The following is a 13,435-nucleotide window of genomic DNA, read 5'->3' on the forward strand; positions in this document are numbered from 1 at the left end:
ATAACTGATCTCTCGCTAATTTGGTTCTTCAAACGAGTTCGCGAATCAGATTAGAATGTCTGGATGAACTGATCTGAGATCGCTGCGTGTGTTGTGAAGGACAGATCTATCGATCCTCGAAATCATGATCAGCAATGCAACGATTGGCTGACGGCACAGCAGCGTAATGACATCATCTGATTAATATTCAATTATCCATGTGAGCAAAATTACATCAAATTAGCAGCAAACGGCGTGTTAAATATGACACACAATAACCTTCCACATTTGTTGTGAGCTGCAGGCTTTACACTTTCTTGTGTCAAGAGTATTCATCATGTATTTCAATGCATATCAGTGTATTTAGTTCTACATTTAGAAAATATTGTCTATATTACAGTAGCCGTTTTTTAATCGGTGTAAAGAATAACTGGTTGTTTACAAAAGCATTTTGATATTGGTAAAGGCGTCTGCAACTTTTGTGAAGCATCAAATCACTATTAACTATCAAAACATGTTTATGACTGCTGAAATGTAATATTGCTTTAAAAAAAGTCACATATTCTGCATTTCTATCATACACAATTTGTACTAAAGCGATCAAAAATATCAATTTTTTTCTTTTCAATTTTTGACTTTTCAAGTTTTCTCTGTGCACCACCAGGTGGCAGTCTTTGTACTTTCATTTCGAGGGTGCAGATTGCATAAGTTTTATTAATATGTATAACTTTATTTATTTTATTAATGACTATAACTTCATATATATATAGTTAAAAAATATTTACTATTTTCCCAAGTGTATATAACTACTACTGTAAGAAAATATCAGTATTCGGAACATACTTTCTGGATTATCTTTGCTTGAACTGAGCTGATCTAATCCTGTTTATATGAATTGAACCTGCTCCCGATCAGGTTTGACCTAGCAGAACTGTTGCTATGACAACAACTCTCGGATCAGCTTCGAAGAACGAAACGATCCTGGAAACGATCCTGGATCGTGTCAAATCGTCAATATCCAAATCCAGCTAACTGAGTAATCCACGTACGAAGAACGGACCCCTGCTATTGGATCCTCTCAGACTCTTATTTTGATCATAACAAAGCCGACAAGAAAATGAATGAATGAATAAAAATTAATCAGATTGAGGATGCTTTCACACCTAGTAGTGTCTTGAAAAATATCTAGTCAACTATTATGTGCTGTCGTCATGGCAAAGAGAAAATAAATCAGTTATTAGTGATGAGTTATTAAAACTATTATGTTCAGAAATGTGTTGAAAAATTCTCAGTTAGACAGAAATTGGGGGGAAAATATACAGCAGGGCTAATCATTCTGACTTCAGCTGATTGCGGATGCTCAAACAGTTTATTGATTAACCTTAACCGAATGTTTGATCCTGCAGGTTTTTCACAAACTTCCCATCGGCGAAGCAGTACTTCGAGCATTTCCGTGAGCTGCAGGACCCGGCGGAGATGCAGCAGAACGCGCAGCTGAAGAAACACGGACAGCGAGTCTTGAACGCTCTCAACACACTGGTGGAAAACCTGCGAGATGCTGACAAACTCAACACCATCTTCAACCAGATGGGCAAATCACACGCGCTGCGCCACAAGGTGGACCCTGTTTACTTCAAAGTGAGTACGAGGAAACACCAGAACGAATTCTAAGTGGTCACTATGTTTCCGCAAGGTTAAAATTGATTCATTTATGGAGCCACATTTCCGGGTTTCTCAGCAGCAGAAGTCGTCATAGTTTGGGTGAACTTTACAGCACATTGAATAGAAGAATTTATTTACAGTCCTATTTGCTTAAAATATTGACAGAAAAACTCCACGATGGTGTTATCAAGACATTCAGAAACAGAAAAACAATAGTGTGAGACTGATAACGGCAGCCAGAAGAGGGAATAATGGAGAGGGTTCTGGATGCAGACATGGTGCTGTGCAATCTGAGCTGCATCCAATGCTCACCTAACCCCACCCGTTACAGTGATGTCCCTAGCTCCATTTGAGTGCATTGTGTCTGACATTGCATCGCTGAGTGATGCAGTTTCAGCTTGCATCATAAAGGCTGCATGCAGATACTATTGGAATAATGTCAGATTTACTGTCCTGCACCTGTAAATGCTGCAGTACACACACCTCACACAACAGGTAATTCTTCTTTTGTAATTTGATGCAAAGATGATATAATACATACATAAAAAATTCATACACAAACACATCTATGTTGAGCTGCTTTGAAACAATCTACATTAAGAGAATCGAATAAAGATGAATTGAATGGTTTGCAGCACTCTAATATGACAGTGTACACATCATTCCTGCACACATCAGTGTTCAAACCTCTTCCGGAAGTTGATCTTGCATGATAGGATCCCTTTGAGCTTGGAGAATCTGATGTTCCCTATTCAGACACACAGGATCTGTACGTGCATGACTGAGCTGCTGAGCGAAAACATGAACACAGTGTGCTTCCAGACACCAGAGTCACACACAGTGCAGCAGCCGTTTTAATTGTTTTCAAAAGATCTCTCTTATACACACCGGGGCATCTGTGACACGCTGAAGCATGCTAAACTGTGATAAATTATTGATATTTCTTATTTTTAGCTTCACATAAGCTGGCAATCACTCTAAAACCACCTAGCAACAAGCCTAGCAGATGCGACACCTTAGCAACCACCCATAACCTCATAGCAACCACAGAAAACATCACAGAAGCCATTTGCAACACCACAGAATACTGTATAGAAACCGTTTAGGAGCTATTCTGAGCAACCTAGCAACGACATAACACCACGACAACCCCTTAGCAACAGACCCACACCCCTTTGAAAACCTTAGCAACAATTTAGGAGTCACTCTGGCCACCCTAGCAACAACAGCTCTAAGCAACCTAGTAACAACATAACACCATGGCAACCACTTAGCAACAGTCTCACAACCCCTCAGAAAACCTTATCAACATTTAATGACCAACTCTGAGCAACCTAGCAACAACATAACTCCCTGGCAACCACAGAGCAACAGTCTCACAACCCCTCAGAAAACCTTAGCAACAGCTTACGAGCCACTCTGAGCAACCTAGTAACAACACAAGACCATGGCAACCACTTAGCAACAGTCTCACAACCCCTCAGAAAACCTTATCAACAGTTAAGGATCAACTCTGAGCAACCTAGCAACAACATAACACCATGGCAACCACAGAGCAACAGTCTCACAAACCCTCTGAAAACCTTAGCAACAGTTAAGGACCAACTCTGAGCAACCTAGCAACAACATAACACCATGGCAACCACAGAGCAACAGTCTCACAACCCCTCAAAAAACCTTAGCAACAGCTTATGAGCCACTCTGAGCAACCTAGTAACAGCACAAGACCATGGCAACCACATAACAACAGTTTCACAACCCCTTTGAAAACCTTTGCAACAGCTTACAGGCCACTCTGAGCAACCTGGCAACAACATAACACCATGACAACCACCTAGCAACAGTCACAGAACCCAAAGGAAAACTTTAGCAACAGTTTAGAAGCCCCTCTGAGCAACCTAGCAACAACACAACACCATGACAACCACAGAGTAACAGTCACAAAACCCATCAAAAAGCTTATAAACAGTATAAGAGCCACTCTGAGCACCCTAGCAACAACACAACACCATGACAACTACATAGCAGCAGTTTTACAACCCTTCTGAAAACCTTTGCAACAGCTTACAGGCCACACTGAGCAACCTAGTAACAACATAACACCATGACAACCACTTAGCAACAGTCTCACAACCCCTCTAAAAACCTTAGCAGCAGTTAAACAACTTCTAAGCACCCTAGCAACAACACAACACCATGGAAACAACAAAGCAACTTTCTCACAACCCCTCTGAAAACCTTATCAACAGCTTACAAGTCACTCTGAGCACCCTAGCAACAACACAACACCATGACAGCCACATAGCAACAGTCTTGCAACCCCTCAGAAAACATTAGCAACAGTTTAGAACCAATTCTGAGCACTCTAGCAACAACACAACACCATGACAACCACATAACAACAGTCTTACAACCCCTCAGAAAACCTTAACAATAGCGTATGAGCCAATCTAAGCAACCTAGCAACAAAACATTACAGCGACAACCACTTAAAAACCCCTCAAAAACAAAACCCCTCAAAAACTTACAGGAGTCACTCAGAGCAACAACACAACACCATGACAACCACATAGCAACAGTCTCACAACCTCTCTGAAAACCTTAGCAACAGCTTACAAGTCACTCTGAGCACCCTAGCAACAACACAACACCATATCAGCCACATAGCAACAGTCTCGCAACCCCTCAGAAAACATTAGCAAAAGTTTAGAACCAATTCTGAGCACCCTAGCAACAACACAACACCATGGCAACCACATAACAACAGTCTTACAACCCCTCAGAAAACCTTAACAATAGCGTATGAGCCAATTTAAGCAACCTAGCAACAAAACATTACAGCGACAACCACTTAAAAACCCCTCAAAAACTTACAGGAGCCACTCAGAGCAAAAACACAACACCATGACAACCACATAGCAACAGTCTCACAACCTCTCTGAAAACCTTAGCAACAGCTTACGAGCCACACTAAGCAACCTAGTAACAACACACCACCATGGCAACCACATAGCAACAGTCTCACAACCCCTCAGAAAACCTTATCAACAGTTAAGGACCAATTCTGAGCAACCTAGCAACAACATAACACCATAAAAACCACCAACATTTTCACAACTCCTCTGAAAACCTTAATAACAGCTTACAAGCCACTCTGAGCAACATAGCAACATGACAACCACTTAGCAACAGTCTCACAACCCCTCAGAAAACCTTAGCAACTGCTTATAAGTCAGTCCATAGCAGCAATTACACAGAATCTGCCACTATGCTGACACACGGGCATTACTAGCCCCGCCCTCGTCTGAAAAGAGCTCAATCTCATTTGCATTTAAAGCGACAGTCACCAAACAAAACACAATTAAGAGGGTCAGATTCAGAGAGCTATAACTCATTATCTGTGTGGTGTTTGGAGCTGAAACTTCACACACACACTCTGGAGACATCAGAGACTCATTTTACATCGTGAAAATGGTCATGATAGGTTGCTAACAACTTGTTTTACTGGCTTGAATCTAAAAATTGTCACATTAGTCGAGTGTTAAATATAAAACAGCCTAGTTTTTATTTTAGTACTGTGGTAGGCTGTAGAAAAGCATCGGAGCTACACAATAAAAAATACACATATTTTCATTTTGTGTTATTTTCTCACCGTGCAGATTCTGGCCGGAGTGATCCTGGAGGTGCTGGTGGAGGCTTTCCCACAATGCTTCAGTCCAGCAGAAGTGCAGAGCTCCTGGTCGAAGCTGATGGGGATCCTGTACTGGCAGATGAACCGTGTGTACGCTGAGGTCGGCTGGGAGAACAGCAAAAAGTGAAAACAACAACAACAACACACACATGCATCACTACACTGTAAACAAATATCCATAAATGAGCAGTTTGACATATTTTGTGATTCAGGTTTTAATTTTCCCTCATTTTGAAGTGCTTTATGGGACCTTTTAACCTGGAAAAGTTGGAAAAGGTGACTTTTATGAACATTTTTAATAGGGATATATTGTCTATATCAGTGGTCACCAAACTTGTTCCTGGAGGGCTGGTGTCCTGCACATTTTAGCTCCAACCCTAATCAAACACACCTGAACAAGCTAATCAAGGTCTTGCTAGGTATACTTGAAACATCCAGGCAGGTGTGTTGAGGCAAGCTGGAGCTAAACCCTGCAGGGACACCGGCCCACCAGGACCGAGATTGGTGACCCCTGGTCTATATTATGCTACAAACAGCTTGTAATAAACTCCCATCGCATTTCCTGTTATTTTACAGACTTATTTCTCTGTGTATTATCTCTTATTCATTATATTATTATTTCAAATGACTCAAATGTCAATAAAATTCACTTTGAGAAACTGTAGAGTTGAATTATCAGCATCAAAAGTGGACAGAGCAGAGATCAACATCCCATAATGCAATTCACAACCGTAAATACACAGAAAACACAGAAACTGTTCATTAACTGATATTTATTACAGTGTACACTGCAAAAGACGACATTTTAGTCTCGTTTCTAATCGAAACATCCCAAAATTCTTCAATCGAGAAGCATTTTTTGGACAAGTAATAAATAGTTTTTTAAAACAGGCTAAATGTTATGCTAGCAGGGTGAGTCAGCTACACTTGGGTCACACTTTATTTTAATGTAGCCTAAGTTTCACACAATTAAAAAGTCACTGCTCGCTGCAGAGCCACTTGAGCTCCAGCGAGGAGGAGCTTGAGCTCCAACTCCTCCTCCTATAAGCTCTTTAATGCGTACACTAACCCCAACCCCAAGTGACATCACTTGTAGAACAAGCACAAGGAAGGAGGAGCTAGAGATTAAGCTCCCCCTTGCTGGAGCTCAGGTCTGCCCAAGTGGCTCTGCAGTGAGCACCACTTAACAAGCCATTAATTAAGGCTTTGTACAAACTTTCAACTGAAAGCGATCATAGAGAACACAAGAAAAAATGAGCAAAACAAACAAAATAACTTGTAAAAATAACTAATTTTGGCCTAGAAACTAGTCATTAGTCACTTTCCGTCTGGTTTATTTCTCAATATAATTACAGCAGACTTAAGCTTTCATTCATTCATTTTCTTTTTCGGCTTAGTTTCTTTATTAATCTGGGGTGGCCACAGCGGAATGAACCGCCAACTCATCCAGAATATGTTTTACGCAGCGGATGCCCTTCCAGCTGCAACCCATCTCTGGGAAACATCCATACACACTCATACACTACGGATAATTTAGCCTACCCAATTCACCTGTACCACATGTCTTTGGACTGTGCGGTAAACCAGAGCACCCGGAGGAAACCCATGCGAACGTGGGGAGAACATGCAAACTCCACACAGAAACGGCAACTGAGCCAGACGAAGCTCGAACCAGTGACCTTCTTGCTGTGAGGCGACAGCACTACCTACTGCGCCACTGCATTGCCAGAAAAATCATCAAAACCTTTTTTTTCTTTTTTTTCTTTTTGAGCGAAATGTTAACGAAATGCTGAAAAATTAGCAAAACAAACAAAATAACTCTTAAAAATGATACATTTTGGCCTAGAAACTAATTTTGGCCTAGAAACTAGTCATTTGTCATTTTTTGTCTGGTTTATTTCACGATGTAACTACAGCAGACTCAAGCTTTAAATAGAAAATTCATCAAAAACGTTTTTTTCTTTTTTTTTCTTTTTAGTGAAATGCTAACGGTCTAATCAAATTCAATTCATTGTGCTAAGCTAAGCTAAAAGTGACCCCACCAAAACAAGAAATCAGCTGAATGGATTCAAAAACAGTTTAAGTCAACAGTTTAACTCGTAAAATTAGCTTTAAAAAAATAGAGTAGGGCGTCACGGTAGAGCAGTGGGTAGCACAATCACCTCACAGCAAGAAGGTCGCTGGTTCAAGTCCCAGCTGGGCCACTTAGCATTTCTGTAGAGTTTGCATGTTCTTCCAGGAAAACCACCAGTCAAAACACATGTGGTACAGGTGAATTAAATAGGCTAAATTGACCGTAGTGAATGTGTGTGAATGTATGGTTGTATCCCAGTGTTGGTTTGTAGCTGGAAGGGCATCCGCTGTGTAAAACATATGCTAGTTCATTCTGCCCTGGTGATGATTCCCTGATTAATAAAGGGACTGAGCCAAAAAGAAAATTAATGAAAGGTAGCGTGTTGCATGAGCATCGAACTAAAAAAAAATGTGAACATGACCTTAAATAAACCGACCGATTGAGCGAAATGCTAACGGTCTAATCAGATTCAATTCATTGTGCTAAGCTAAGCTAAAAGTGACCCCACCAGAACAAGAAATCAACTGAATGGATTTAAAAACAGTTCAAGTCAAAGTAGAGTGTTGCATGAGCATATAATAAAATGTGAACATGACCATAAATAAACTGACCAACAGAGGTTACACAAACAAAGCTAGACAAGAAACAAAGGCAACATGTATAGAAACACTAGAGATCACATGAAAGCCAATTAGAAACAAGACACACGACAAAGACAACCAATGAAGAGCAAGACACATGGCTAAATTAACTAATGACAACATGACACAAGGAGCAATGGCGGAAAAAACAACGCAGCAAACAGGAAGACAAGACTAAACTACAAAATAAAAGACAACATTGAATGTTTATGGCCATTGTATAAAATACAACAAAATTTGTGTTTGATTTTTTTTGTCTAAAACAGCAAGAATGGATGAGTAATGAAATAATAAAAAAAACATAAAAAAATAAGTAAAAAAATAACAGAAATAATAATAATGATAACAAAAATGGTAAAAGTAAATAAAACTAAAATATTGTACAAACAGTAGAAAACACAGCACAGACTAGCTCAAACAACTGATTAGCTGCTTAATAGGGTTTAGGTTTGGGTATTGGGTAGGATTAGGGATGTAGAATAAAATTATACTTTATAAGCACTGATAAGCAGTTCATATCTTAATAATAAGCCAGTAATTAATGGTTTAAATGGCTAATTAATCTAAAATGTTACCTAAAAGTGTTTATTTAAGTTGATTTTACTCATCGGCAGGATATTTTTGCTTGTTTTAAAAAAAGTAAACTCATTTAAATTGCACATTATTTGGACACAAGTCTAGAAAATGCTTCTTGATTTATGCATTTTAAGATATTTGGACTATAAATGAGACGAAAACCAGTGTATATAAGATTTACACCAAAGATAGGATTCATTTCCAATCATTCAAATATTGATACAAGCGAAAGAAGATGATGATGATGGCAAACAGAAAATAAATACACGTTATATAATCATGAAATGATATCTGATGATGCTTCTATGAACACTGCCTATTTTTTCAGACTGTTATTCAGCTCGGATCGTAAACACTGGCATAAATCAGAGCCCAAATCTGCAGCTCTCACAGTCCATCCGCCATTAAATATTTACACATACTCCAGATAAAGCACGGCCTCGTACACAAAACACGGCCGACATCCCATACAAAAATGCGCATCTGTGATAAAAGAGCTGGAGATAAAAATCCAGCCGTCGTTTCTGAAAGAGACCAGAGCTTTTCCTCCTAAAAACTAATCAAGACTGTTTCTGCGCTACTAAAGCAGATCCAATGATTGCTTTTGTTTTTGTAATTAATCGAATGTTTTATACATGTGAAATAATCACCGGTTCAGAAATAAACTCTCTGAAATGTTACGTATTGAATCTCAGAGTCTCGCATTTTTCTTTGTCTCTTAATTTTTTATTAAATATACTTTATAATCTACAAAATGCAGACGCTATAATGTCATAAAGAGGAATAGCATCATATTTGTGCATACACATTAGATGAGTCAGTACTGAAGCCAAATCTGGAGCTAATCTAAGAAAAAATATCCAAAAATGAGTAGCCCAAATTTATATATTGGGCAAAAATATTACATAAAAATTTGATAAAAGAATAAAAATCAAGAAAAACTAGAGAACATATACCATTTTGTTGTTTGTAAAGAAGTTTTGGCAATATTTTGCAGGAATTTAAATGCATTATTTTTCTTATTTCTAAAGATATTCAGTCACTAAAATATTATTTTATTATTATTGTCTGAATAATAAATCTGTTTTGTTTAGATGCAGCAAAATATATGACCTATAATCACTGACAAATGGATCAAAATATTAATTTTCACAATGGGGTGTACTCATTTATGCTGAGCAGTCAAAAACATTATGTTTTGTTGTGGGCCAGCCAGAGTCCTGAAGTAAACCCAATTAAGAATCTGTAGAGGGCGCTAAAGAGAGCTTTTCCTCCTAAAACTAATCAAGACTGTTTCTGCGCTACTAAAGCAGATCCAATGTTTGATTTTGTTTTTGTAATTAATCAAATGTTTTATACATGTGAAATAATCACCGGTTCAGAAATAAACTCTCTGAAATGTTACGTATTGAATCTCAGAGTCTCGCATTTTTCTTTGTCTCTTAATTTTGTATTGAATATACTTTATAATCTACAAAATGCAGACGCTATAATGTCATAAAGAGGAATAACATCATATTTGTGCATACACATTAGATGAGTCAGTACTAAGCCAAATCTGGAGCTAATCTAAGAAAATATATAATAACAGTCCAAAAATGAGTAGCCCAAATTATATATATTGGGCAAAAATATCACATAAAAATTTTACAAAGAATAAAAATCAGGAGAAACTAGAGAATATATAAAAAATTTTGTTTGTAAAAAACGTTTTGCAATATTTTGCATGACTTTAAATTTGTTATCTTTATATTTCTAAAGCTATTCAGTCACTAAAATATTATTTTAATTGATATATTTAACTAATAAATCTGTTTTGTTCAAATGGACCAAAATATATAACCTATAATCACTGAGAAATGGATCAAAATATTCGTTCTCAAAATGGGGTGTACTCATTTATGCTGAGCAGTCAAAAACATTCATGTTTTGGAGTGGCCCAGCCAGAGTTCTGAAGTAAACCCAATTAAGTGGCTGTGGAGGGTGATAAAGACCAGAGCTTTTTCTCCTAAAACTAATCAAGACTGTTTCTGTGCTACTAAAGCAGATCCAATGATTGCTTTTGTTTTTGTAATTAATCGAATGTTTTATACATGTGAAATAATCACCGGTTCAGAAATAAACTCTCTGAAATGTTACGTATTGAATCTCAGAGTCTCACATTTTTCTTTGTCTTAATTTTGTATTGAATATACTTTATAATCTACAAAATGCAGACGCCATAATGTCATAAAGAGGAATAACATTATATTTGTGCATACACATTAGATGAGTCAGTACTGAAGCCAAATCTGGAGCTAATAAAACAAAAAATATCCAAAAATGAGTAGCCCAAATTTATATATTGGGCAAAAATATCACATAAAAATTTTATAAAAGAATACAAAACAAGAAAAACCAGAGAATAAATACAATTTTGTTGTTTCTAAAGAAGTTTTGGCAATATTTTGCAGGAATTTAAATGCATTATTTTTCTTATTTCTAAAGATATTCAGTCCCTAAAATATTATTTTATTATTATTGTCTGAATAACAAATCTGTTTTATTTAGATGCAGCAAAATATATGACCTATAATCACTGACAAATGGATCAAAATATTAATTTTCACAATGGGGTGTACTCATTTATGCTGAGCAGTCAAAAACATTATGTTTTGTTGTGGGCCAGCCAGAGTCCTGAAGTAAACCCAATTGAGAATCTGTAGAGGGCGCTAAAGAGAGCTTTTCCTCCTAAAACCAATCAAGACTGTTTCTGTGCTACTAAAGCAGATCCAATGATTGCTTTTGTTCTTGTAATTAATCGAATGTTTTATACATGTGAAATAATCACCGGTTCAGAAATAAACTCTGTGAAATGTTACAGAATTCACTCTCAGAGTCTCACATTTTTCTTTGTCTCTTGATTTTTAATTAAATATATTTTCTAATCTACAAAATTTAGACACTATAATGTCATTCAGCTTTACAAAGAGCATTTAGAGCTCTTATGATGTCATTTTAAAAGACTGTAAGAATCACAGTTTGACCTCATTAAGTCATTTCAAGATGATTTAATAATTTAAAATTGAATTAAATGAAGGATAATGGCTAATTATTAATAATCAGTGCTCAGCATATATGAGTTCACCACTCACTAATCTCTCATTTAAATGAATATTTTTCAAAGGAAGCTTTACAATATCAAATTAGTCTGCCAAATCTGGAGCTAATAACAAAATAACTTACGATAACAGTCCAAAAATGAGGAGTTCAAATCTATATATTAGGGGAAAATGTTAAACAAAAATGTAGCAAAGAGCAAAAATCGAGAAAAACTAGAGAATATATACAATTTTGTTGTTTGTGTAAAAGTTTTTGCAATATTTAGCATAAAATTTAAATGTGTTATGCTTTTTTTCTAAAGATTTTCAATCTATAAATTATTATTTTAATAAATAAATCTCACAAATAAATCAGTTTTGTTCAGATGCACCAAAATATATGACCTATAATCACTGAGAAATGGATCAAAATATTCCTTTTCAAAATGGGGTGTACTCATTTATGCTGAGCAGTCAAAAAACATCATGTTTTGGAGTGGCCCAGCCAGAGTCCTGAAGTAAACCTAATTGAGAATCTGTGGTGAGCGCTAAAGATCCGGGTGATGAGGAGTTGGAGCTCATCGCTACAGATTATTAAGCAAAAACACCAGTGGAGGCATGCAAAAATCTGCTCAGCATTTAAAGGAAGTGTTTGATTGCTATAAAAGCCAATAAAGCAGCTCGATGCATTTAGGCATGTAGACATGGTCAAGACAATCTGCTGCAGTTTAAACCGAGCATCAGAATGAGGAAGAAAGGGGATTTAAGTGACTTTGAACATGGCATGGTTGTTGGTGCCAGACGGGCTGCCCTGAGTATTTCAGAAACTGCTGATCTACTGGCATTTTCACGCACAACCATCTCTAGGCTTTACAGAGAATGGTCTGAATAAGAGAAAAGTATTCTCTTATAATTCTAAAGAAACGCCAACTGAACCAGCCGAGGCTCGAACCAGTGACCTTCTTGCTGTGAGGCGACAGCACTACCCACTGTGTCGCCCTGATTTTGTCATATTCATTCATTTTCCTTCAGCTGACTCTCTATTTCAAAGGTCGCCACAGTGGAATTAACCGCCAACTATTCCAGGATATGTTCTTGGCAGCAGATGCCCTTCCAACTGCAACCCAGTACTGGGAAACACCCATACACACTCCCATTTAAACACACTCATACACTACGACCAATAGTTCATCAGTTCCCCTATAGCGCATGTGTGTGGACTGTTAGGAAAACCAGAGCACCAGGAGGAAACCCACGCCAACATGGGGAGAACATGCAAACTCCACACAGAAATGACAACTGACCCAGCCGGGACTCAATCCAGCGACCTTTTTGCTGTGAGGTGACAGTGCTAACCACCTAGCCACCGTGTCGCCTTTGTCATGTCGCATATAATTTCATATTTACGCACTGATAGCCACAGAAAAAAGCTTTACACTAGAAAATGTTGGGTTGTCGTAAAACAGCGTCGGGTCAGATATGGGTTTGCTCTTGATTGACTCAGCTCTGGGTTACCACAACCCAACATTTTTCAGAGTTTTGTATTTTGACTGTCGCCACGGTTACCATGGTAAAGCTTTGAGAGCAAATGTTTGCTGTGAGCCGAACGTGATTAAATCTCTATTAAATCCAGTCATTTTATCAGTGTGTGTGTGTGTGTGTGACGGCTCATATCAGACTGATATTCATCCTCTGAGCTGAACAAAGAGCAGGGAAAACTTGATTATGCTGA

The 13,435-nt window shown here is 37.7% G+C and overlaps 1 protein-coding gene across 1 annotated transcript in view; it reads left to right on the top strand.

The window, feature by feature from the left end:
* cygb1 (cytoglobin 1) overlaps positions 1-10,026 on the top strand; it is a 28,769-nt gene extending 18,743 nt beyond the window's left edge. Inside the window, exons 2-3 of the mRNA NM_152952.2 lie at positions 1,386-1,617; positions 5,301-10,026. Of these exons, the coding sequence (NP_694484.1) occupies positions 1,386-1,617; positions 5,301-5,459 (391 nt within the window). The 3' untranslated portion in view covers positions 5,460-10,026. The remainder of the gene's footprint in view (positions 1-1,385; positions 1,618-5,300) is intronic.
* Positions 10,027-13,435: the final 3,409 nt, after the last annotated feature.

Source organism: Danio rerio, chromosome 3 (genome assembly GCF_052040795.2).
Source record: "Danio rerio strain M-AB ecotype USA chromosome 3, GRCz13ab, whole genome shotgun sequence".
Classification (NCBI taxonomy): Eukaryota; Metazoa; Chordata; class Actinopteri; order Cypriniformes; family Danionidae; genus Danio; species Danio rerio.